General features: G+C 38.4%; 1 protein-coding gene across 1 annotated transcript; it reads right to left on the bottom strand.

The window, feature by feature from the left end:
- Window positions 1–695: 695 nt before the first annotated feature.
- On the bottom strand, window positions 696–24,950 carry LOC122842152 (HEAT repeat-containing protein 5B-like). Its single transcript, XM_044135767.1, is given in 36 exon segments — window positions 696–1,731; window positions 3,364–3,577; window positions 4,173–4,324; window positions 5,296–5,520; window positions 5,596–5,868; window positions 5,949–6,093; window positions 6,838–6,965; window positions 7,085–7,321; window positions 7,790–7,941; window positions 7,943–8,157; window positions 8,267–8,335; window positions 8,435–8,616; window positions 9,743–9,997; window positions 10,081–10,260; window positions 10,684–10,831; window positions 10,918–11,087; window positions 12,518–12,707; window positions 12,804–12,963; window positions 13,706–13,896; window positions 13,971–14,076; window positions 14,204–14,379; window positions 15,502–15,665; window positions 15,754–15,863; window positions 15,941–16,040; window positions 16,697–16,849; window positions 16,935–17,046; window positions 17,128–17,378; window positions 17,462–17,617; window positions 20,040–20,334; window positions 20,588–20,745; window positions 20,826–20,997; window positions 21,763–21,912; window positions 22,006–22,114; window positions 22,648–22,859; window positions 22,946–23,099; window positions 24,879–24,950. Coding segments are annotated over 35 exon segments (6,144 nt in total). The 5' UTR covers window positions 23,072–23,099; window positions 24,879–24,950; the 3' UTR covers window positions 696–1,423.

Raw genomic sequence — 24,950 nt, forward strand, 5'->3', positions numbered from 1 at the left:
GTGTCACAATTTAATAAATAAACTCTCATATATAGTAATAAATAATTAAAATGAAAATAAAATGTTTAATATTATATATACAGGCACCTCTCAAATGTGAATATCTAAAATCTTTTTAGTCTTCAAAGTTGAAATCCAACGTGACAGGTTTTCTGTTAATTTTACGATTATAGCTTCCAACTAGTTAAACATTTTAAAAGTATTTTTCCAGAAATTCTTCTTATTGCATAAGATGAAGAGAAAAAAAATGTAATACTGAAATCCAAGCCTATTGAGAAGCTCTCAGAATATTGTGTGGCGTGGGATTTAGGCAATCAGCCTGTGGCTCTACTGTCATGTGAACAAAGCCCAGTTTGTTTTATTTAAACCATCCTCTTTCTATATCTTGTTAGCAGAAGGAAGCATGAAATGCTCTTAAATTTTTTTGGTAGAAGGCTGTGTTGACTTTGGACTTAATAAAACACAGTGGAGCAGATGACATGGCTTTCTCACCGACTGTGGAAACGTCATGCTTGACTTTAACTATCATGGATTACGAGCCTCTTCATTCTTCCTCCTTACTCTAGTATATTTTTTATTACATTTCTTTACAATTCAGTTAATTATTTTCTAGCTTTTCATAATAAATAATAATAATAATAGCTATAATAATGTGAAATCGACCAAATTTAAGAAACAGAAATGAGTGAAAGAAACTTTATTCAAACTTCCCAAAAATGATAAAGTAAGCAATTAATGTTTACATAATAACTAGTAGTAAATAATAAAGAGGGTTAAAATTCCTTCATGGGGAAAACAGTTAATGCAATCTGAAACAAAAACATTAAATGTCAAAATATCCCCATACCTATTATTAGCTAAAGAAATACAGCATTTGAAGAAATTTTGTAAAATCTCAAATCTGGCTCAATAAAGTGATATATATACATATATCTTCTCATTTTATTCTATCGTTTCCTGGGTTCCACAACTAAGAGTAAAAACTAAAAACTAAAACATAACTGATGGAAATCAGCAGACCTGAATGTGACATACTGCACAAATTTATCAAATACATAAAATCACATTTGTGAGAAAACATAACTATCAAATGGTGAAGAAACACTATGGCTGAACCTAAGCCTTTAAATGATATTAATCACAGGGGAAAAAGTCAAGTCTGGATGTGATACATTCATCAAATAAAAACTTGAGATGTTAAAACAAGCTTTCTGAAGTGAACATTCAAAAGTTTCTTTGATGCTATTTACAAATTACCATTTGACTAAGGATAGTTTAATACAAAGTTGAGATGAAGAATAAATAATACATTTAACAAATTTTAATGAATAACAGATACGGTAAGCAGTACATTGTCATCAGGGAAAATAAAAAGACAGACAGCATAAGCTCTTTTGAGAGGGTAGAGTACATCTTGATGTGTTCAGAAGAAGCTCGTCTTGAGTTTAATAGTCGGTGCAGCTTGCACAGTTGGCTGAGTTTGCCTTGCAGCGTCTTTGGCTTTGCTGCTCGCCTGATTAGCTCGAATAGCAGACTCAAGACGCGTTTTAAGCTCAGGTGCTGCACCGATTACGGTCTTGAAGGCAGCTGGATACAGAGGCCCAATTCGCATTAAGTTCTGAAGGGCAAAATCGTGCAGGTTTTTAGAGACTTGAGGTGCGGAGGAGATCGCATTCTCATCCAAAAGGTAAGAGATGAGAGTAGGAACAAGAAGAGCCAACAGCTGCACTCCTGTTAAACAAGCAGACAAATGCATCAAACATTAACAATAAGCACAGATGACTTAAAATCAAGACTTTAAGAAAACCCATTTACGTAACCTTAGACTATCACGTTGGCCCAAGTATGTATTCTGTGTTCATTGATGATTATTTTTGGTTTGAAAATGTTTATATTTTTCAGGTATTCAGATTTTTTTTCAACTCGTCTTACCATGTGTCATGATATGCTCTGATGGCAGATATGGGCATGGTGACTTGTCTCCTTATTGTTTAAACAAACCATTGTTTAAAATTTCCCACACTCACTGTTCTGGGTCTGATTCAACATTAACTTGCTCATTGTCATCAGTGACAAATTGAAACGTGAGTATGTAAAAGGAGGACACTTCCTGTTATCAGGTGTGGGGCTGAAGTGATGTCAGTAAATGACCATGTGAATGTGTTGAGTGCCGGTCTGTGATGTGACAGAAAATTTGGTACAGCTCCCAGCTTGTGTGTGGTAGTTACAACAACTTTGTCTTTTATGACGAAGATTTTGAGCCTTGACCATGTTCCCATGCTTTGATACAGCAAAAAGCTTTGAATAGCGTTTGATCTCCAACATCTAAAGACTGTAACAGTCCATTTTGAAATCTGTAAATCAAAAGCTGTTTGTTCAGACTTGCATCTAAAGGTACAAAATGGCAACTTTGGACCAAAATGGCCGACTTCCTGTGGAGTTTGGACTATGACTCCAGAAGACTTATTGCAGGTCTTGAAACACTATATTTATATATCAAATTTCAGGCTGTCAGGGGGTGGAGCTTGGATTATGTCAGCATTTGGCTATTGAGTTTTGTTAATGACATACTAAGGACCAATCAAAACATGTTTTGTGCCTCTGTGATTTTCCTTCTAGGAGCAATAAAAATGTTTATTTTTTGATGTGTGGTGTAAGTTTGAGGTCGGCAACACCCCCTTCAACATGCACAAAAACTCAGGATTTTTTTTTTTACTTTACATCCTCTGTGCCTTATGAGCAAACTCATCAATTTCAAGATGACAGATCAAAATCCTAAGACGAATTTGATCAATGCAGAGACTATAAAGACCTAAAACGGAGCTAAAACAGGGTCAAAATAAGTCAAAACTGCAATTTCTATTCAATATGGCAGAATAGAACAAGCAAAGCACAAAAGTTTTCTGTGGGCCTTGGGAAGTTCTACAATTGTACCATATTTCATAGCTCTGTAGGATAAATGTGAAAAGTATTTTCGAAGTTGTCAGGTGTCACTGTTGAGATATTTCTCTTGCAACTTTTGCAAAATGTAAATTATGTCAATTTTACGCATGACTGAGCACTGTAAAAAAATTGGTGAGTTTTTGAATTATTAGGCCTCCAAAAAGCCATTTAAATAGCTGGAAGAAAATGAATGATGATTGTTATATCAAAATCAATAATAAAACTGACAGTGAACCGGTGCTTTGATTCTAAATTTAATCTAATGCTTCTAATGCGCTAATGCACAAGAGCACACAGTCAGAAGCACTGGGCTTAACTCTGTGGCAGACATACTGTAGCTTAGGCTAAATGATTTCATAAAAAAATATGTATATGCTACATAGGGTACTTGAGAGGTCCATTAAGTAAAGATATACTCACTGTTCTTCTCTTCGCCCATGCTGACCAGATTCTCTAGGACCCTGATTCCCTCCTGCACAGCCTGCAGCTCAGCAGCAGTTCCTGGCCGACTGCGTTCCACCGCCTTTAGCTTCTCCACCATGAGTGGAGCTAGGGCGTGGATGTAAGGAGTGGACAAAGCTCGGTTGGAGTGTTGAAACACTGACAAAAGCAGCTGGTAGCACCGGGCCTGAACCTGTGGCAACCAAAGTAAATTTTTTTCACCAATAACTAGTATGATTCCTTCCAAAAATTCATGTTTTGCTACAATAGAGACACAATTTATGTGTTTTATTGTAACTTTACATGACAGACAAAAACAAAAGTGTGAATAATTGGAGAACAGAAGGAACATGATTTTTTTTACAAATAAAAATCCAAAAAGTGTGATATATATTTTTTCATTTATTCTCCTTTAGTCATTTAATCTAATAAAGTGGAACTAAATTTCTTCAGAAGTCAAGTATCAAGTAAATAGAGTCCACCTGTGTGTAATTTAATTTAAAGACAGCTGTCCTGTACAGGGTCAAATATTTAGTTAAGAACATGCAAACCACCAGCCTTTCCATTGAGCACAGAAAGCATGTCAAGAATGAAGTTATGGAAAAGTTTAAAACAAGGTTAGGTAATAAAACAGTGTTCTAAGATTCGAAGATCTCAAATGCACTTTTCAATACATCCTCCCTACTTTCTAGATTTTTATTTTTATTTATAACTCCCTTAAAAGCTCAAATTTGTGTTTGTACTGTGACAAAATGCAAGACATAGTTTATGTGCTTTTCGTTGCTTACCCAGGGATCACTAGAGTTGAGGGCATTTCGGAAGCGGTCCATGCAGCCTTTCTGCAGGACGATCACTCCCACCAGCTCACTACTGGCTGACAGCAGGAAGAGAGTTATTGCTGTCAACATACTGACTTCATCCATGTCAGGTCTGGACTCATCTATAAAGATAAAACCACAAGGTAAAATTTTCACAATAATTAGAGTTTATGTTGTCTCATGGTCAGAAAACTTACATTTTAGGAATGCAAACAATTAATCAACTTACAATTAATTGTTGATTAATGCTGTATTGGATTAAAATTAGCTCCAGCTGATCAACTAATAATATCTGCTTAGACCTGTTAGTGTTGTACTTTGGCTGCTATACAGCAGAGGAAGCTGCTGGTCATCCCTTAGCCAGTTAATGCAGAAATAAAGCTGGCGGGGCCATTTCTTTTTTCCAGAACAAAAAAAAGAAATGGTCCAAACAGAGTCAAGTGTGGAAAGCAAATTGTACTTTATGTGGTTCTGTTTTGAATAGTTTTTAGGTAATAAACTCCTTAAGTTATTACCTAAATAGCAGTCAAACAGAACAGTGTCAACTTCTCATTTAAAAATGAATGAGGTGCTAGAAATGGAGAGCATAACAGAGAAAAATTGTAACATGATCCCAATAAGCAAGGTTGATTTTGAGGGCTGTTGTGAGTTAAGCTGCAATTCATGGAGTGAAGTTTTAACATTCCTTCAAGAGAAACCACAGAGGGTACTTCTGTATGAATAGCTCTCTGTAAGTGTTTCACATATTTGTTCTCATCTTTAATGTTTCTATTGAGCAACCTAATATGTTCCTGTTTTGTTATATTTAATAAATATGAAAACCGTAATTTTATAATAGTATATATTTAATATAGCTGACACAAAATAATGCTAAAATGTAAAGGCTTTTTGAAAATTCAGTTTATTCTGAAAAATTTTGCCTTTTTTGTCACACAAAGACAGTCAGCACTCTTGATACAAGAGAAAAAATTTGGTTTTTAAGTACATGCCTCTTTATGAGCAAACAGTTAGTTGTTAGTTGATAAGATCAATCAACTTTAGATTAACTCAATAAATAACTTGCATACCTAGTACATTTATGTGTTTGCTTTACCTGGATGAGAGTATTCAAGCACAGATGCCAGGCTGCTCCTGACCAGGGTGGTCCACTGAGTCTGAATGCTCTCCTTCCGGGCCAACGGTGAGGTGATGATGGTCTTAATGCCCTGCAGAGCGGCTGATACAGGTACAGGCACAGAGTTGTCAGCAGCTTTAATTGCAGTTTCCTTTAGGACCCCAGTGATTAGGAAAAGCACTGTAGGAAGAATGGTTGTTGCTCCTGTCAGGGAAAAAATACCAATAAGTTAGAATGAACTTCCTGGATGCATTTGTGCCTGTTGTCTTCAGGTCTCACCAGCAGGAGAGCACAGCAAAGGCAACTCTGCCAGGATGGAGACCGTGTTTGCCACCAGTCGTGCGCTTTCGTCTGGTAGTCTCTGAGGCCTCAAAGGGGCATGGCTGGGTGACTCCTTCACTCGGGAATTAAGCTGTGGTATGTGGCGCACCAGGATGAACACAAGCAGCTCCATAGCTGCGTAAACCAGAGACTTGCCAGGTACGAGCTCTCCTGTGTCCCCGCCTTCTCCTAGGTCGGTCAGAGAATCTTTTTCACCTTCATCTTCTTTGCCTGACCAAAAAATAAAAAAATACAGTTACCTAAATGAAATCCCAGAAATACTTGGGTGGCTCTAGCACAGTATTCCTGACCTCTGTTGGCCCTTTGTTGTTGTAGGTGGTCCACTGCAGCTCTGATGGTCTCCTGCACCACCGCTGTGACCTGAAGCTGGACCGCAGGAGGATCCCGCGTCAGCAGCAGTCTGTGCAGCACATTCAGGAGCTCCACTGCCAGCAGCTACATTAGAGGTGAGGGAACGGTTCATCAAAAATGCCGTGTGAAATGCAAAAAAAGTAAATTACTTCATCTCCCTTACTCCTTCCACTCAGCTTCATAAAGAGCTACTAAAACCATCCATTTGTATTCAGCCTGTGATACCCAAAATAGAATCCAGGCCAACAACAGTAAAGCTGGAGAATCTGGAGCATATGTCAAAGTCAAGGCCCATCTTTATACTAAGAAGACGTGGCACAAGTCAAAAGCCGTTGCCATTTTCCAAAAACTTGGCCATTGAAGTTGATTTTGATTGATGACGATATATTCTCCCCATTCAAGTTATGTTGCAAACAAGTACAGACTCTACCCTATACTTGTACAAACCCCAAAATACTTGCACCTGCAGGTGTGGTGAAAGGTGATTTTTAAATGTCTTTTCTCATGTGGGTTTGTTGACATAAATGCATGCCACATTTTTTCAGATTTTTATTTCTGAAAACTTTACTGTCAATTTTCCCATTTTCCTTCCACCTCACAATTAAGAACTACTCAGTTTTGGTCTATTTAAAATCCCTGCAAAATACAGAGACGTTTGTGGTCTCATATATGTATTTATAAACTCCAAAAAATGTTATTTTGAATATAAGAAGAAGAAAAAAAAAAGTTAATTTTAGTCAAATAAAAATATTATGCCTTAGCTTAATAGACTATATGGAACGCCTCTGATTTTATTTCAACACATTAATATATATAATTTTTCCGTACCTGGTCCTCTGCCATATGTGTCTTAGCACAAGGAGTTTCTAGCAGAGTCGACAGAGCCTGCAAGCAGGACATCACGTGTTCAATGGGCTCCTCGGGCCGCGGGAAGCACAGGAACTCTATGCTGACACCTGAGTGGCAGAACATGGACATCTTCTACTAACAGTTCAGAATTCTGTTCACTTTTTTTCCTAACATCTTCAAGCTGAATGTGAAAAACAGAAGAATACAGCTGGAAGTGACTTCTTACCCAGCATAAGATGCATTCTGTCTTTAACCGACTCCTCCAGCATCTTTGCTGAGGAAGGGCTTCCCTGAAGAGCATTGGGAACTTTGGAAGGAGTCGATGAGAGATCCTGTTGGTTATCATTAATTTCAAACCCGTTGCTATTCAACCAGAGGGCCACAGCATGCAGCACAGGGGCCCAAGAGCTGCGGTAGTGGAGTCTCGCTGTATCTATTGTCTCTGGGGTATAAAACGCACCGCCTATGAAGATACACACATCCATTGGAAATTATTTGTTTGGACAACTAAATTTATCACAAAACCAACACAGTTAGTGCATTTTGTCCAGCTGTGATAGTAATATGTTTTTTTTTAATCTTTTGTACATAAATGGAGGTTTCTCTTTTGTAGAGAAATATTTTACACTGACAAGCCTAACTGGGGACTTGGCTAAAAATTTGTATCACTAAATAAAAGTCGGTCATAATCAAATTATCAAAAATATAAGAACAAAAAAATTTAATCAAAATGCAAAGTTGACAATATTTCAAGGTTCTTGACATCCACCTATTATAGAAATCTGGTTAGAAAAATCTTAAAATTAAATAAACACAAGTTTCAATGGAACAATAAAACCTAATTATTAGCTAATAAAACAAAATCTCACCAGTTTATGTATAACATTGAACATTTCAGATACATTTTTCTGGTAAATAATCAGTTGTGTACCATCAGGTGGGAGCTGACTTGAGAACTCAGCAGGCAGAGTGAGCAGCGCATAGTCTCGCAGCATGGCCAGCCAGAGTCGGCTCAGTGAAGGCAGCTCCGGCTGCACTAAGGTAATGAGGCTGTCTGGAGGAAGCACATCTGCACCCAGGTCATGGAAAAATGAGACATTCTGTCATTTTGAAGCTCACCTCGGCCCAAGCCTTTAGCACGGCCAGCTTCTCCATGGTGGTGGCACTCTCACTGTACAGCTGACTGGAGGAGCTCTTCCCAGACTGCACCTTGTCCAGCGAGGAGACCAGCAGATTGTGGACTCGCCGCAGGTCATTGAGGTCGCTGACTACACCACTACCAATCCACGTACTGCATACCTGTAGACAAACACTGGGGTCAAATAGATCTCTAAAAGTCTCCCTTTTAGGGTGTGCTTACAGCGCAAAGTATTAAAAATGAATACAAAGAATAACTATTGTGTCTCACCTGGCATGCCTTCGCTGTTATATCAGACGGTGTATCAGGAGAAAAAGCAGGTCTGAGGGCAGCGCCAACCTAAGTGCACATAATTTGCATACAAAGTCACTTTTTTCTCATTTCCCTTTTTTCTGTAACTTCACTAACAAAGAACTTCTGGATAGATTTCTAACTCACATTGGCTTGGTACTGCTCCAAAATAACATGCCCTGGAAACTCAGGCTCTGGTACGGACGCAAACTTTTTAATTATGTCTTCCAGGGCCTGCAGACCAGCCATCCTCAGCTGGTTGCTGTGGTCAGTGGCTGCCATGAAGGCCATACGGATCAGGTCAGACAGATGGAGCACCAATAGATCTCCTGAATGGACAAGAAAATACCAAATATTGATTTTAAGACAGAAAAATAATGTTTTCTCCAACAGAGGTGCATTTTTCATACAATTACAGCGGCTTGCAAAAATTTAAAATTTTACACATATTCTCAAATTTAAACTACAAATTTTAATGGGTTTTATTAGAGCAATTCACTCATTATTAGCTGGAAGGAAAATAGTAGATGGTTTACAAATAAAAATCTAAGAGTGGTGTGCATTTGTATTCTGCGCATGAAACAGCCAGGTGCAGTCTTGATTTAATCAAATCAATCATGCAGTAGGGAAACCATCCTGAGATATCCTCTTTGTAGAGCAGACTTTCCTGGAACATGTAGGTAACAATCTAAAAAAATAAAATAAATTACTTAAATTAATTATCTGAGTGCCTCTGAGGCAGCAGATGTCCTTTCTCTCCTGTCTGTGATGCCAGAAGAGAGCAGGAATCTATCTACTGTTATTTCTGCGTTCATGTGCTTTACAAGAATTTAGCATTACAACTAGTTTGTCCAGTTGCAATACTAGTTGTAATACATTTGCTAATGTTGTCATATCTGTGCTTTCACCTTATAGCACCCTAAAGACCCTAGAGTGTGTCAAGATATTTAAAGTGAGACATCAACCAAAAGACTCACAGCTGTAGTAGTAAGGAAAGATGATTCTACAAAGTATTTTCATACAAATGCATGCCATATTTTTTAGATTGTTTTAAAGTTATACATATTTTTTCTTCTAGTTCACAATTATGCATCCCTTTGGTTTGGTCTGTCTCACCAAAATACAAAGACATTAGTAACTGTAACAAGGCAAAACATAAGCAAAATATAGGGTATGAATAACTTTCCAAGTCTTTATCCATCCATTATCTATGAATCTTGCTTGTTTTAGAGTAGCTAACATAAATACAGGCTCCTCCTTCTATTACAGTGGAAAAACTCTCCCAGTTCTGCTTACTCATCTCCTGCCATGTTCAGTCTTTTTTCAAAACAAACATGGATAAGCTATTTTCCACAACCTAGATCTCCCCAGAGGCAATACATTTTACTGTAGATACTCAGGCAAAACCACCACAAAAAACTGGTGGTATAAATCAGCAGGGTGGTAAAATGGTACCTTTGGGATTTTTTGCTTGAGCAGAGCGAGCAGTTGCCAGGTCAAAGTGCGCCTTATCTGCATTCTCACATAGCAGGATGATGCGGCACAAGCAGTCGGCGGCAAACACCCGCGTCACCCAGCGCGGCGCCACGGAGGGCTTGGACTTGTCATCATCACCCAGGCCTGTGAACATGGTGTCGTCATCCATCTCGTCTTTTTTCTCAGAGGCCTCCTCATCCTTTTCCACCTCAAATGCCATGGCTCCCCCCACGTCTGAAAGAGGAGAAGGAGGTTTTTATGAAACAATGATTCTAAAGACACACATTAGGTTTTTTTTTATTAATCTGGGAACTTGCCCGTTGTTGCCGCGAGGACATCTTTGCAGAGTTTGAGCCAATGAGAAAGCTTCTCCACAGCAAGAGATGACAGCATGTGCCCCAGTGTGTCATGGATGTCAGAACACAACTTTCTGTCCGTCTCTCGATCCAGCATGCCAAACAGAACACCTTCCAACCCGGTTTCTGTTATATTTAGATCTGAACCACACACCAGGATAACACCATAAGAGCTAGCATCTCAGTGAGCCAATATTACCTAACAGAACACTGCAAAAACACAAAATCTTACCAAGTATTTCTGGTCTACTCTCTAGTGCAAATATCTTAGTGAACCAGAAATAAGACAAAACTAACTTTGAAATAGCTTTTCAGCAAGAAAGGACCTTGTTTAACTCAATAACTCATCAATATTATAAGTGTAATAGTCTGCCAGCGGAACTAATACGTTATCAATAAAAAGGACATATTGATTTAAAATGAGCTCCTACATCTTACTGAAAAGTTACTTGTAGCTTAGTTGTGTCTTATTTCAAATGTAGTAAGATATTTGCACTAGAAACTATAGCAAAGTACTTGGTAAGATTTTGTGTTTTTCCATTAGATTGGCCTTATCCAACTCACTGATGGTTGTATTGTCCTTGCCATCTCCTGCTTTCTTTGCCAGACTCATGGCGTACTCGCACACCTCTGCGGCCTCCCGCTGTGCGAGCTGTCTAAGGCATGCTACGGCAGCACGACGCAGTAATAAGTGAGAGCTGCACAAGTGCACCTGCAGAAATCCCAGAGCACAGTCAGAAATCCCAACATAAATCAGCGCAGTCTGTACTCTTTTGCGATGTGAAATGTGTGTCTTACACAGAGGCAGGGAACCAGGCTGGACAGGTTCACGTGTCGAGGAGCGAACATGTGCAGCTGCTGCAAACAAGAGATGGCAGCTGCCTGGACCAGGGAGTCAGAGTGATCCTGCATGATGGCACAACCGACCAGGCAGGACGAGCGGATGGTGGAAACAGTTGCTCCATTTCCTGGAGAAACAAATTAATTAGAAAACCAGAAGGAAGCTGTTTTTAACAATCAGATGACGCAGACAACTGGAGATGATGGCAGAAGGACTAATAAAAATCTTTATGTCTTAGTTCAATCAATGTTCCCTGGATTAGTTCATTTGTTATTGATGAATACCTGAGTGGGTCAGTTTGATCCCACCTGGGGGCGTTGTGAACCTCTTTTATTAACTGAGAGTAATTCTGTGTCTTCTGCACATTTGCTAATGTTGGAAAAAAAATATATTTTTATGACTCAAATAAATAACAACCAAAAGAGAATCACATTGAGGTTTTCTGGATTATTGTAATCAGAGGTAATAGTCTGTTACGTTTTATATAGTTTTTAAGAGAAGTTTATGCAATTAAATTATATATACGGTAGTTTGATCATTTTTATGGCTATTTCTAATGAAAAAATTAAACTACACAGAACAATATAATATACAATAAACTAATATACAATGGCAAAAGCCTGTGGGTATGGATTTAAAGGCACCAAGTGGAAGAATTGGAAACACAAGGACATAATAGGAGGGTACAAAGAGCAGAAAGGGGCAAATTGCACCATAATCATTCAACAAACACTTAAATCAGCCACATTTACTTATGTTACATTTTTTATTTTTTATGATAACTAGCACATTTTTAATTAAAACCATGGCTTAACATAGACCCAAATCTTCATCTTCTCTACAGTGGATCAGCTTTTCTTTGCAACTCAACAGACCTTAGAAACTCTCACTGCATCAGTCCTTGATCTAACAATATTGTTTATCCAGATAAAGGAGATAAAAGAGAAGTGAGTAAAAACACCCATTAAAAGCTATTTATTTTTAAAAGGTGAGTTTAGGATACTGGTCTACATATGTTTAAAAGTTTTTTTACTGCCACCTGCTGGCAAAATATATCTTTTGACCAAAATATACACTGCAAAACCCTAAAATCTTACCAAGTATTTGTGGTTTTCTTTCTTAGTACACTTGAAAAAAGACCAAACTACCTTTTCAGTAAGATGAGATGTTGGAGCTTGTTCCTACATCTTGATATTGATGAAAAAGTACTAGTAAAATAATCTAAAGCTGTCACATTTTCCCATATTATATAACTTATGGGAAAAATGTCTTGTTCCATTGGCACTGGCATAACACGAGGAAAATGTATTGTTTTAAGTGAAATAAACTGCCAGTGGAACTAGTACTTTTTCACCAACATTAAGGAATAAATTACTTAAAATAAGCTCTTATATCTTGCTGAAAAGTTACTTGTATGTTAGTTTTGTTTTATTACAAGTAGACTAAGATATTTGCAGTAGAAACCAGACCAAAAACACTTGGCAAGATGTTGTGTTTTGGCAGTGTAAAAGAAAATTGTTCTAACACAGGAAATACAGCATAATTAACCAGACTTACCTTGTAATTCTGGTCCAACAGTGGTGATCAGAGCTCCCAAGCAGCGACCCAAACACTGGTGGACCTCTGTGTGAGAAGGCGGCACGGTAAGGAGCAGCGTGAGCACCAAGGAGAGCGTTGGCTCCACGTAACCTCGGTACATTGGCCCGCTAGAATCCACAATAAGAGCCAGAGAGTGCAGAGACCAGGTCTGATGAAAGAAGAGGGAACAAACCAAATTTCTGTTTTTGAAAACAAACAAACATTTTATATGCTGTTTTTAAAATCCTCTCCTCCTGTGTAATACCTGAACTTCATGAGAAGATCCATCCTGAGCGAGAGCCAACAAGATGCTGACACTGGTCTTCAAGTGCTGCCCAGAGCCGATCCCTCCGACGTATCGATGAAGACAGCCGAGAGCCAATGAATGGCCCGTTCTTGACACCACATCACGAGCCGACTTCAGCCTTCAGTCACAATAAAAAGACAAGAACAAAATGATTTTTTCTCATTACTGATTTCTAGCCAAGTTATTGATTAGTGAGTTAATCATAAATAAATATAGTTAATCTAAAAAAAAATTACATTTTAAAAACAGGAGCATCTCAGGTAGAAAAATAAAAATAGAAAATATGCGATATGTTCAGAATTCCCCACAAACAGAGATGTTCATACCGTCTGGTTGCTCTTGAGGGAATGTAAAAGCTGTGCTGCATGAAATGCATGAACTCAAGATCAACCTTCAACATGTTTCTTTCCATCATATTACAACTTTTCTCAGTTCTGCTTTTCTGTCATCACCAACTCTCCTTTGTAACACATCAGTAATTTTTGAATGAGAGGTTGACATTCTTCTGCCATGCAGCTCAACTGAGTGCTATTAAGGTAAAACTTAAGGAGCTTGTCAAGTATATTTGTATAACAGAATCACATAAAATGCATTTTGCATCCCAAACCGGACTATGTTTGGATTGTTTCTCTTTCCTGATCTGGTATGGACCCACCATCTTTGTTTCCGTATCAACTCGCTCCACTTAAGGATGACCAGTGGTACCACACTACAACACTGATAGAAGGTTTAAGCGAATGTTATTAGTTTATCAGTTTGAGCTAATTTGAATCTTTTTAACCATTAATCAACAATTAATCATTAGTTGATTAATTTCTTGCATACCTGTTTAATATTGAAAAATTCCACAATAATCTTACTTGTCAAAGCTGGTCTGTGCCATTCTGGCGATGAATGTGGCCTCTCCCACCACCTGAGCCATCCTGCCCAAAGCCTCTCCAGCAGCACAACGCAAAATGGGATTAGGATTGTCCAGAGCTCCCATCACCAGGGCCAGAGCTGACTTGCGCACCTCCTCTGGGCCCAAAGTGCTCTTGTTCTCAGCCAAACCCTTCAATCAGTACCAGATTTTAACGGCAGTGTCAATGGTCATATTTTAAGAGGACACATGGGCTGTTTCCTTACCTTGAGAGCACTAAGCACTGCAGTAAAGATGTTCAGCTGGACTGCCTGCTGTCGAACTCCTTTGGCCTGCTTTATGCACTCTGCAAAGTGGTCTAGCATCTGCAGCCTGAAAAAAACAATAAAAACAACAGGAAAAAGTTAAATAGTAAGAGAGTTGACACCAAGAGCCCTCCATACAGTTTTCCTATTTTAACCAATTTACAAATGTATAATACGACAGCTTTACTACTCGCCTGTGTTTGAAGGAGACGTGAGGGAAAACCACGCCAAACAGAGCAACGGAAGCGTCAATGACGGACACGCCCAGAGGCAGAGGCCCAGGAATGGCCTCACCGACGGGAACACGCAGGTAGATGGACGAGGGGTCATGCTCCAGAGCGCCGCTGCCAGAGGCGCTGTTGGGCTGCAGCTAAAGACAAACAAAGTTACAATAGCATTCAAAAACAACACTACAGGCTCAATATTCTATAGTGCAAAGAAAACTTTGGTTTTCAAAATTTATGCAAGTAAAATCTGAAAAGTGTGGTAGGCATGTATGGTTTTAGCCCTTCTGACTTTGAAGAACAACCTTCTTCCACTTGTAAGTCCTAGGAGTATTTCCTCTAGGAGCTTGGCACACCTGAAGGCTCACATTTTTTGTTCTTTTTTATTGTAAAATGGCTAAATTGATTGAAATGTGAGTGTCTTTAAACATAATTTCTCAAGATGTTTATCCATATTTTCCTCTGGATTTTGACTAGGACAAAGTTTTTCAAGTTGGCTCTTTATTTAGCTCCTCATCTCACCATTTTTTTTGCATGTAGGCTAAAAAGCTCAATTCTGGTTTTGTTTGTCCAATCATGAGGCAGTTTCTTTACTAATACTCTGACACATTTCTGAGGCTGTTGCACAACAACTGCATTAGTAACACAATTAAATAAAACAGGTGCACAAAGATGATATTTGCTAATTACCGGTATGTAACTTTTAAAGGGAAGTTACTGCACTGAATTTTATTTTGGGGCATCAGATTAAAAAATTATAAATGTATCAGCAACTCACACGATTCAAATTTTTATTTGTAAAAAACACAATAATTGTTTTTCCAAATAAATTAACACAACTTGCATAAAACCCCTTGAAGTTGATGGGTTTAGTGAAATGATATGCATAAAAAGATAAGGTTGGGCGATAAATAAATTTTATCAATTAATCAAATTTTAGTTTTTGAAGGTTTAATTTTAGGAAAATCTGGATTTCTTTTTACACCAAAACACTCGTTGGGTTTTCATAGTTCAGTGCAAAATCAGCATGCGCAAGAAATACTTTTTGAAAATATCTTTTATTTGTAATCTTTTTTTTTTCAGGATTGCAAAAAGATATATTAAAAGAAAAAATATATATAATAAAATCAGAAATCAAATTTGGTATGAAAAAATCAGCGATTTTATTTTTAAGCTATATCGCCCAGCCCTAGAAAAAGCATATTCATACTTTTCCAAGTCAATAAATGTGGGATTTTGGAGGAATGTCAGAGGTAATCTAAACTAACTTGATCCTCGATGGACTTGTGGTCAGTTTCCTGTAGCCAGGAGCCCATGAGCACACTGTCGTCATAGTGACACAAAGAGCGCAACAGCGAGGTGGTGGTGTTGGCGGAGTTGTCGGTCAAAGTGAACTCTGCCACCAGTTCCCTCAGAAGCGCATTGAAGCTGCCTGCAAAAAGATTACAAACTTTAAAACAGCTCCTTAAAAAACACATCTGCAACATTTGCACAGAATTATTTAAAAGCAACAGTTTTACCTTCATATGTCTTAGGAGGCAGGAGGGCCAAGATGTCATACAACCTGAGTCTCACCATTGCTGCACTTGCTTTTAGGTGAGCACCATGGACTTTGGTGATGGCAGGGACCCTGAAAAGTAACAAATAATTATCATCACATGTCTCTGTTTTTGAAATCTTCAAATGGTGAAGAAATTTTACACTCACTGTGACATCATGGTCATTGCACATTCAATGGGAGTCATGAGTCTACGGATTACGTCTTCAGTGAGAAGCTCAGGACAGTGTGCCACAAAGCTGCGCATGGCTACAGAAAAGAGAAACAAACAAGTCAAAGATAAGGATGTTTTAATACCCAATAGTCTTGTAGACTCGATCTGAAAGGGGACCAAAATTGCAACATTTGTTACATTTTCAGCTGGTTCGCTTTCACATTGCATTGTGTCAAACAATGCAATGTTTGACAACCACTAACAGAAACTACACGGAAACTTCTTAAGAAGGCAACATGAGCGCAACTTCCTTCGTCACAAAATATAAACAAAAATGGGTGCTGTCATATTTTAGCAGTTGTAGGATTTCTCTTTTGTCTCTGGTAAAACACCACAAGCCATTATTTCTCTTGCTATCAATAGACTCTTGTGTTTGTTTTCATTGTATTTACCCAGAATGCCCTGCGCTACAGTTTGCTTCCAGTTTTCCAAATATGAATGTGAACATTAGAGTTCACTTCAACCAAACTGAGAAGGTTAATCGCACAGAGGTTTTTAGGTGGACCAGAGTTTTCTTTTTGGTCCACATCAGAGTTTGATTGCATATTTACATCTCCCCAAACAAACCAGACTTTCCACACAAACACACTGGAGCAGGATTAAAGTGGACTAAACATGGCTGGTGTGAATAAACCCAAAGAAAGCTGAGTTAACGGAGAAGGATGAAAGTCTACAGAGGAGAGGTTTTTACCACACAACGCTCCGGCCCGGCCCTCCAGAGTGACCTGCCAGGTGAAGGAGTCTCCTTTGGCCTTTTCAGCCTCCAGCTCCTTCTGGGAGCGTGGAAACACGTTTCTCCACAGCAGCAGCATTTTGGGAAGGTGGTAGCGGACGAGTGAGGAACCTGTAAATGTAGTTAAGCACAGATCAGAGGTGTTTAGGAGGATAAACTGAAGGCAAACAGATCAAAGCTTTTTTATGAGACTCACCCAAAGTCATGAGAGCCCCCAGTAGGAGCCATCCAGCCTGCGTGCGCTGCAGGGACAGCCGGCTGTTCTGAGCCGCAGTACGCAGGAGGTCCTCGGCTATGCTCACCACTAGCTACAGATCGAACAATAATTTAGCTTTGTACTTAAAGACACTGGAGGCGGTTAAAAGTGAAAGAAATCAAACTTTTCACACCTTGCCCTTGGAGTGAGGAATACCCAGTGGACACTGGTGTACTCCTCCCAGTAGAGCGGCCATTGCGAAGCTGTAGCCGCTCACAGCCTCTGGAGAACTCTTCAGGTTGTTGATTCTCTCAGCGCAGCGGTCCAGCAGCGGAGACAGCTGATAGGGCAGAGCCACAGTCACACAGCGCAGACACCACGCAGCCGCCAGGCGCGCTGCCATGCTCGGGTGCAGTAGCACCGAGGTTACAGTTTCCAGAAGCCCTGGAATGTAAATATTTTGCATAAATCCTCCCTCCGAAGTTACAGAACAAAAGTTGTATTTCATGTTGATGTGTGTGTTTTACCAATCGAAGGCTCCTGGATGAGCGGAGAAGCCGTGGCACTCAAGCTCTGGACTAAACTGCCTAGCTCTTTCAGGGCGCACACCATGACATGCTGACTGGCAGAGACGTCCGCTGCCCCTGCCTTGTTCTCCCCACTGATGTCGTTCACTACTGCCTCTGAAGGAACATAGAAGGAAACAAAAACAAACAAGCAATTCAAGCTTGTTGCTTACTCTTAACTGTTAAAAATTCATAAAAAGATCATTTTCTTTAGAATGTGTGCAGCATTGATGGATGTAGTGGCTTAAAATCAACAACAATTTGAAAATTTTGGATTTATTAAAGATAATCATAATCATTATATCATAACTGGAAAGAAAAACTCCTTAAAAGTGTTAACTGACCACTACACACTGCTGTCACACATTCATCAATTAGGCTCTTAAATCATTTGGCTGAACCATTGAACCCAGAAATATTTGGACACTGACACATTTTGTTGTCAGATGCATTTAAAGTTAATAAGATTAAAATGTATTCAAGCAACATAAAAATATTTAAGTTGAAAAAATGTGCCAAATAAATCAGAATGTTGTCTCAATTTTAAAATAATCATATAAACAATATAGGGTGTAAGAAATACAGATTTAAAGGAGGAAAGTAAATGTAAACATAATAAATCTAAATCTACCAGAAGTATTTATAATTTTATCTTTTCAAGAAAGTCGGCGTATATAAAAACTCTTATTATCTTGGTCTAACTGTTAATATTTGTTATTATTCTAACAGTTACATAAACAACACCTTAAGATTCTGATGTATTATATAGATACTCTATCAATATAGAATAAAGGTAGAGAAAGTTTTTTTTTTTTTACTAGCAATAATCTTTTTGTTTATTGGTGTAACTATCTTGGATGAAAGTTAAATGATCTCCAAACAGGTTATAAGTGCTCACAAGAAAACCACATCAGTCAATTCAAGCATTCAGCATGCTGAGGTGAGTCAATCTTCACTAGTGTAAACTTAGCGTGTTGATAATAAAGTACCATTACTATCCAGTCATTTTGGTAAGCTGTTTGTGTATACAAAGTCATTTTCAATAAATTAGAGTATTATTGAAAAGATATTTCAGTAACTCACTTAATTAGAAGAAACATCATATAGATTAAACACAAAATGATGTCATGAAGCTCATTTACAACTAACATCTCATGTAAGATTTGAATATTACATCATAGCAATAAAAAATACTTTAATACAGAAAACTTGGTTTACTGAAGAATATGTTTAAACTTAAAAGGCGGTAATTTTCAAAAGATACTCTTAATCTAACAAACAAGCCTAATATGAACATATTTTCTAATTTATTGAATATGATTGCAGTTCATGTTGTACTGGATAACTTTAAAATTGTTTTGATTTCACTCATTTTTGATTCTGGTTGAGCAGAAAATATTGAATTTTATTGAGATATTGAATATTGTTAATATTTTATTATCTTTTGTTGCTTTATATTACAATTGCTTGATCATTTAATCTTTATTATTATTCAGTTATCTTTAAAATACATTTCATTTTATTATAACATGCTTTATTTGTATATTAAAACAACTGTGGTGTCATTGTCCAAATATTATAAACTTGACTGTGATACAGTTTGGAGTTCTGAGGATTTCTATCACAGAAATATGAAATATATATAAAAACTGTTGTTGTACCATCAAATACATTTTAAGTATCTAGAAATCATCTGAGCTCCAGACAGACAACAGTCAGGAGAGATCACACAAAGATTAAAAATAGTCTCAAGGATCAAATTTAAAGCTGCTTTTTGATCTGTGGCAGAAATCCACCAGGCTCCAGATCTCATTGTTTTATTTCCAATTAGCCACAAACATTTTTTAAATTTTCGTTTTAAGGCGTTTCACAGATCAAACTGACTGGAAAAGCTTGAGCTGCAAGTGTAAAGTGAACAACAAAGAGCCCAGAATAACATCTGGAGAAAAACTAACAGTGAAGTAAATTTTTTAAAGTTGTGTTAACAACAGCATGATGTCCTATAAGAGGTTGCACAGCAAATCAGAGTAAGAATCATCCTTTTGAATGAGATAATGGTGATTTAAAGAGACGCTGATGTGATGCTGTGTAAGGGAGAATGGAAACTATCTGGTGGTGTACTTGCAAACCTAATTATGCCTTGCTGTAAATTTAGAGGCACATGCAGTTTTTTTGCTGATCTAAGCCAGATGTTTACAGTTGGAAGATGTTATTTGCTCCTTAGGGATTATAAAGCAATACAAGAGCATAAACTGGCAGACAAAAAGCCATGATGACTATAAAATAATGGAAGAATGAATAGTAGATGAGCTGTGTAGCTGATGGATGGTACTATTGACATTATGATGCTGCTTGTGGTTAAAAAAAGATGGAAAGAAGGAGGAGGAGGGTCACCCTAGAGAAGAAAAGACAGAAAGCCAAACTAGAAAAAGGAGAGGCATGTAAGGCAAACTCTGTCCACCCAAAAGCAAAACATGCATTGATTCTGGAAAGTGAATGCAGAAAGAATTAAATATGATAACAATGGATGAGTACTTACTCTGCAATGCTCTGAACCGTGATATTTCCCCCCCATCCTCCTTACCCACAGCCCTCATTTGTTTGCTGATGGCTTGGCAGATTTCTTTGCCGGCGGCAATCTGAGCTTTTTCTCCCAGTAACCCCCCCAAGGTGGCACGCAGCATGAAGGACACACAGCGCCGCGAGTACACAGCTTCCACGTGTGTCTGGGTGGCCCGCGGGTGAGACACAAGGTCCAGAACGTGGGACAGAAATGTGGCAAAATTGCGCTCCAGCCACTGACCACCCAGTGTGGTCACAAAGACAACGTAAGCCTGAGGACAGAGAAGAGAACGACCGGTAAGTTGGACAAAAACCAGATTCTCACATCTGCATGTAAATTTTTCCTTCTTATGCTTTAGCTATTTTCAAAAGCATAAATACAAACATTTATTATTAATCTATGGAAGACCGTTCTGCAGTAATTAGGCTTTAATTGGAAAAATTTGTCCGTCCATGAGTGAGCATGTATGGACGGATGGATTGGAACCATCGTAAATTCTTTCCCCTCTCAAAAATCCCTCCTACCTGTGTGACCCCGACTCGAACCTCCCTGCTGACCGACACCCCACCCTTTAGCATCTCCCCTCCACTCTTCAGGAAGCCAGATCCGCCCCGTAGAAACCCGGTGGCCATCAACTCCAGAACCTCGTCCAGTGTGGCCCGCTTCACGTTCTGACGCATCACTGGGAGTCACAAAAACCAGGCTGGAAACAACGAGTCTGTGTAGGACGTATAGAAAGTACTGTTGACCCAGCTCAGGTACCTGCAGCTTGTTTGGGCATGAGCGCTGTTGCCATGACGGTTCCTAGCAGTTTGGCCACTGCCACTCGAACACCATAGTTGGAGCCTTCCAAGGATTTAAAACACAAAGTGGCCACATTCTCCAGTTCTGTTGTCCACATGAACACCGCCTCATTCTGCAGCTCCAGTAGGCACTGATCGGGCAAAAAGAAAGATGTGAGATTTTGTAAATAGATAAGTTTTCAGCTTGACTAGCCATTCAGAAACTCATTAATCTGATTTTAATTATGATCAGTGAATACACCAACATACTTAAGAGCCCTTACGACTTACACCACTATTCAATTTGAAAGTTGCCACAGAGAGAAGGAAACTCAAAGTTTGCTTATTTAATCTTAAGAAAGGTGTTTGAAACTGAGAACACAGAAATGTTCATTCAGCTTTTTAAATCAATGCATTTTATTTCTGTGTAAATAAATGGCCTTATACAAGAGTCGAGGCTAAGAAAGTTACTGTAGAAATTTTAAATTTGTGTAGTAACTGTAGGTACGCAAATATAGCCCATAAAGTGAAATAGTACAGCTTAGGTTTTGTATTTTATAGTTTGTTGGCCGCTGTTATATAGTCTAACAGATGCCAAGAGGAAAGATCCCAATAGCTCTCATTTCTGTATTTAGCATTTAGTAGTTTGTTGATAAACAAGACCAGATGTCAACATTAAGAGTGATGTTGGTTTATAGAATGTACAGTTAATATGAAAGCTTTCAAGAAATTACTGGGTCTTTTAAACACGTTACACTATTAATTCTCTAGTAGAGGCCGCTTTTGAAGTGAGAACTTAAATGTTAAATTAATGTTAGAATGAATTCTCATATAATTGTGGTTTTAAACTATTCAGTTAGAATACAGCTATTAAATTTTTTTTATTTCCTTCTCTGAAGTGTTTTCCAGATACTAACCTTGGCTACCGCACAGCGGACGGCCATGGATCTGTCTGTGAGCAGGGAGCGGGCGTTCTTGTAGATGTCTCTGTGACATGAAGCTGCAGCTCCGCCTAGTCCACTCAGCACCTTCTGCAGGCTGAGCAGGATCTCTCCTCTGCCTTGGGACTACAGAATTCATCAAAATAAATAATACAGATATTACACAATGGCCCTCCAGTAAAGAACTAAGCTATGTCAAAAACAAAATATCTCAGTTACCTCTGCACTCTTTAGAGCTTTCAGGAGATTATTAATGGTGTCTGGAAATGAGCTTCCCAACATCCGGCCCATCTTTTCATAAAATGCTCCAACACAAGCCACTGCAGCACTGTGAGACAAATACCAACCAAAACATTGCTATACGCAAGCAAAAATCATTACAAAGAATAAGAATAATTAGGAAAAAAAATATGATAAAGACAAACTTTCTTATCAGAGTTAGGGTTAGTTAAATTTTTCTTCCACTTTATAAGCTGCACTGCTTTGGATATGTCCATTACTTAAAATCCTAATACAAAAGATTAAAGTTAGTGGAGATATTGGGCTAAATGTGGAAAATAAACTTCATGTAAATAAAACACAGGATTAAAATAAACTGCACTATTAAATCCTAATGTAGGATTAATCTTCCATTAATGAGAAAGAAAAACATAACACCTGTTCCTTCTAACTTAATCCTCCCTTTTAAACACAAATTATTATGCCGCAGACTAATGCATGGCTTAACTGCTAATACCCTTTGAGAGGGGTCAGCTGTATGTGCTTGAATTTTGAAAGCAGTAATGAAAAAAAATAAGAGGTCCTTGTAAATATCAAGAAGCTAGTAATAAACTGTAAATATTACAAAATGCTGTATCTTACAGTTTTGTTGGTAAGTATGCAGGTGTGTCATCCTTGCTTTTAATGATCTCATTGCATTTATCCAGAGTCTGGAACACGGTAAAGGTATCGCCAATGCTGTAGAGAGTAGCAAGGTTTTTAGCCAGCAGTTTTCTAGTTGGTGGTCCAGGGGCGCTGCTGATCAGTCCTGTTAACTGTTCCACCAGCTTCTTCTGCTTCTCCTTCACATCCACCTGCCATTCAAGCACATAATTAAAGTCACCGAAAGCCTGCAAAGGCAATTACTTAAAAAGAAGCAACACTAACAATGGAAAATCACCTTATTTGCTGCCACAAGCACTTTATCCAGGAATCGAAGCCATTCGAAGATGAAGACTGGTCTCTTTGCTTCTGTGATCTGAGCCAGAGCATCCTCATTGAGCAGCAGACTGTGAGCCAGCTCCATGGTGAGGATCAACACTGTCCACCTTTGTCTGCTAGAAAGTGTACGTTGTCAGCATAAAATGCCAATTTTCTGCCTGTTTGGTAATTTAGTTATAATATCAGAAAATAAAATGAAACAAAATGAAAAAGTCACATTATGCAACTTCCAGCCTCTGTTAATTGCTACCCTGTTAAGTCTTGCATATTAAGGCATTAGTGATACCAAGGTAAACAGCAAGTTAATGTTCCAAAACCACCAAAATGATGAAAGCGTTTAAAGTCATCTCAAGGAAATGTCAGAGAAAAGCCCAGAGTGAGTGGAGTTTTCTCCTGTTTTATGGAGGAAAGCGTAAAGCAGTACTGCTCTCCTCCCACTTATTACTGTGAAAGGAGGGCTCCTATATTTTACAACACAACACTTTTTTCCAGTTCAAAAACAAATATTGATGGTCATAGTGTGAAGATGAACAATAAAATATGGCAGTGGCAGCATCATGCTGCAGGGAAGCCAGTCAACTCTCTTCGTAAGATAACACTGGTTTTAAACTACAGTTAGTAAAATTTGAGCATCATGTATGCAGAAAGTGTTGATTCTACATTATTAATACACTGAAACAACCAGAAATGTTATAAATAAAATTATTATAATTGTAAAAACTGGGTTGCCTGTGGAACATTGAGTAGAGTAGTTGTCTTGCAATCAGAAAGTAATTTGTTTCTTCTTACAATGGTCAATTTGCCCTTAGCAAAGGTCTTTAGCACCAAATTGCCAACCGGTCTGCATCAATGGGTGCGACTGGGTCAGTGTTTTAGGAATAATTGCAGCTTTTCATTTTTTAAACAAAAGCAATTAGATTATTTTTTTCACTTTTTTAGTTAGAGACATTGGTGTAAATACAGTAATATCATAAAGCTGTGGTAGTTCTCATACTGGTCCATGTCAACACTCCAGTATAATGTCACATCATCGTTGCAACATTCAATGTTTTTCCATATTGTATGTTTTGCTGCAGTCTCACTGTGTTCCTTTTTGCAAAAGGAGAACTCCTGACCCAGAGCTTCTCTCTTTTTCTCCTATGTCTGCTTCTGGCTTTTTCTACACCTAGCTGCTTGCAACAGCTCAGTTTGAAACTGGTTCTACTGGGGGTTCCTGTTAAAAGGGAGTGGTTTCTCCCCTCTGTTGCCACATGCATGCTTAGGATGAGGGACTTCTATGAAATAAGTGATTCAATGCAATCTACTGGGCTTCCTTTGAAGATTTTTTACAAATTGGTTTTATATGATCCCCAGGCTTTGAACTGCATTATAACTAGTTTTTTTTTATTCCATATGATTCTTGATGCGACTGCATCGTGTTGTAATGAATTGGATTGAATTTAATTAAATTTGCTCATGTATGTCCTAAACTACATTCTTTGTCTTGTTAAACCTTGAAATTTACTTGATGTGGCGTCATATAAACTGATCTGAACAGGCTATAAATAAAATAAGCCGGTTAAATGAGCTCAAAATGTCTAGTATTTCTCGGCCACTCAGCTTCATTTACATGGCGTCCGTGTTTCATAAACGTTAAGCATAGAAGCAATAACACATTATTTTTTGGGTTGTTTTGTGCTTTGACAGCCGCTGACAGTCTTTAGCTGTTTGTAGCAACCTCAGCTAGCTAGCTGATTCTTATGAGGAACAAGCTGAACTCCGATAACACGGCGTTAACCGGGGCTTTAATATGTTTTCTGAAGTCTACCACAACTCCAGATATCCTATAAAACACGACATCAACAGCATCATCCTAATATATAAGCTAAATATCGATAAAATACAAATACTACCTGTGTTTCGATGATCCAGGATGAATGACGACAAATATCAGCGGCGTTGCAAACAAGTACTTCCGGTGGGAA

Source organism: Gambusia affinis, linkage group LG13, assembly GCF_019740435.1.
Source record: "Gambusia affinis linkage group LG13, SWU_Gaff_1.0, whole genome shotgun sequence".
Taxonomy (NCBI): domain Eukaryota; kingdom Metazoa; phylum Chordata; class Actinopteri; order Cyprinodontiformes; family Poeciliidae; genus Gambusia; species Gambusia affinis.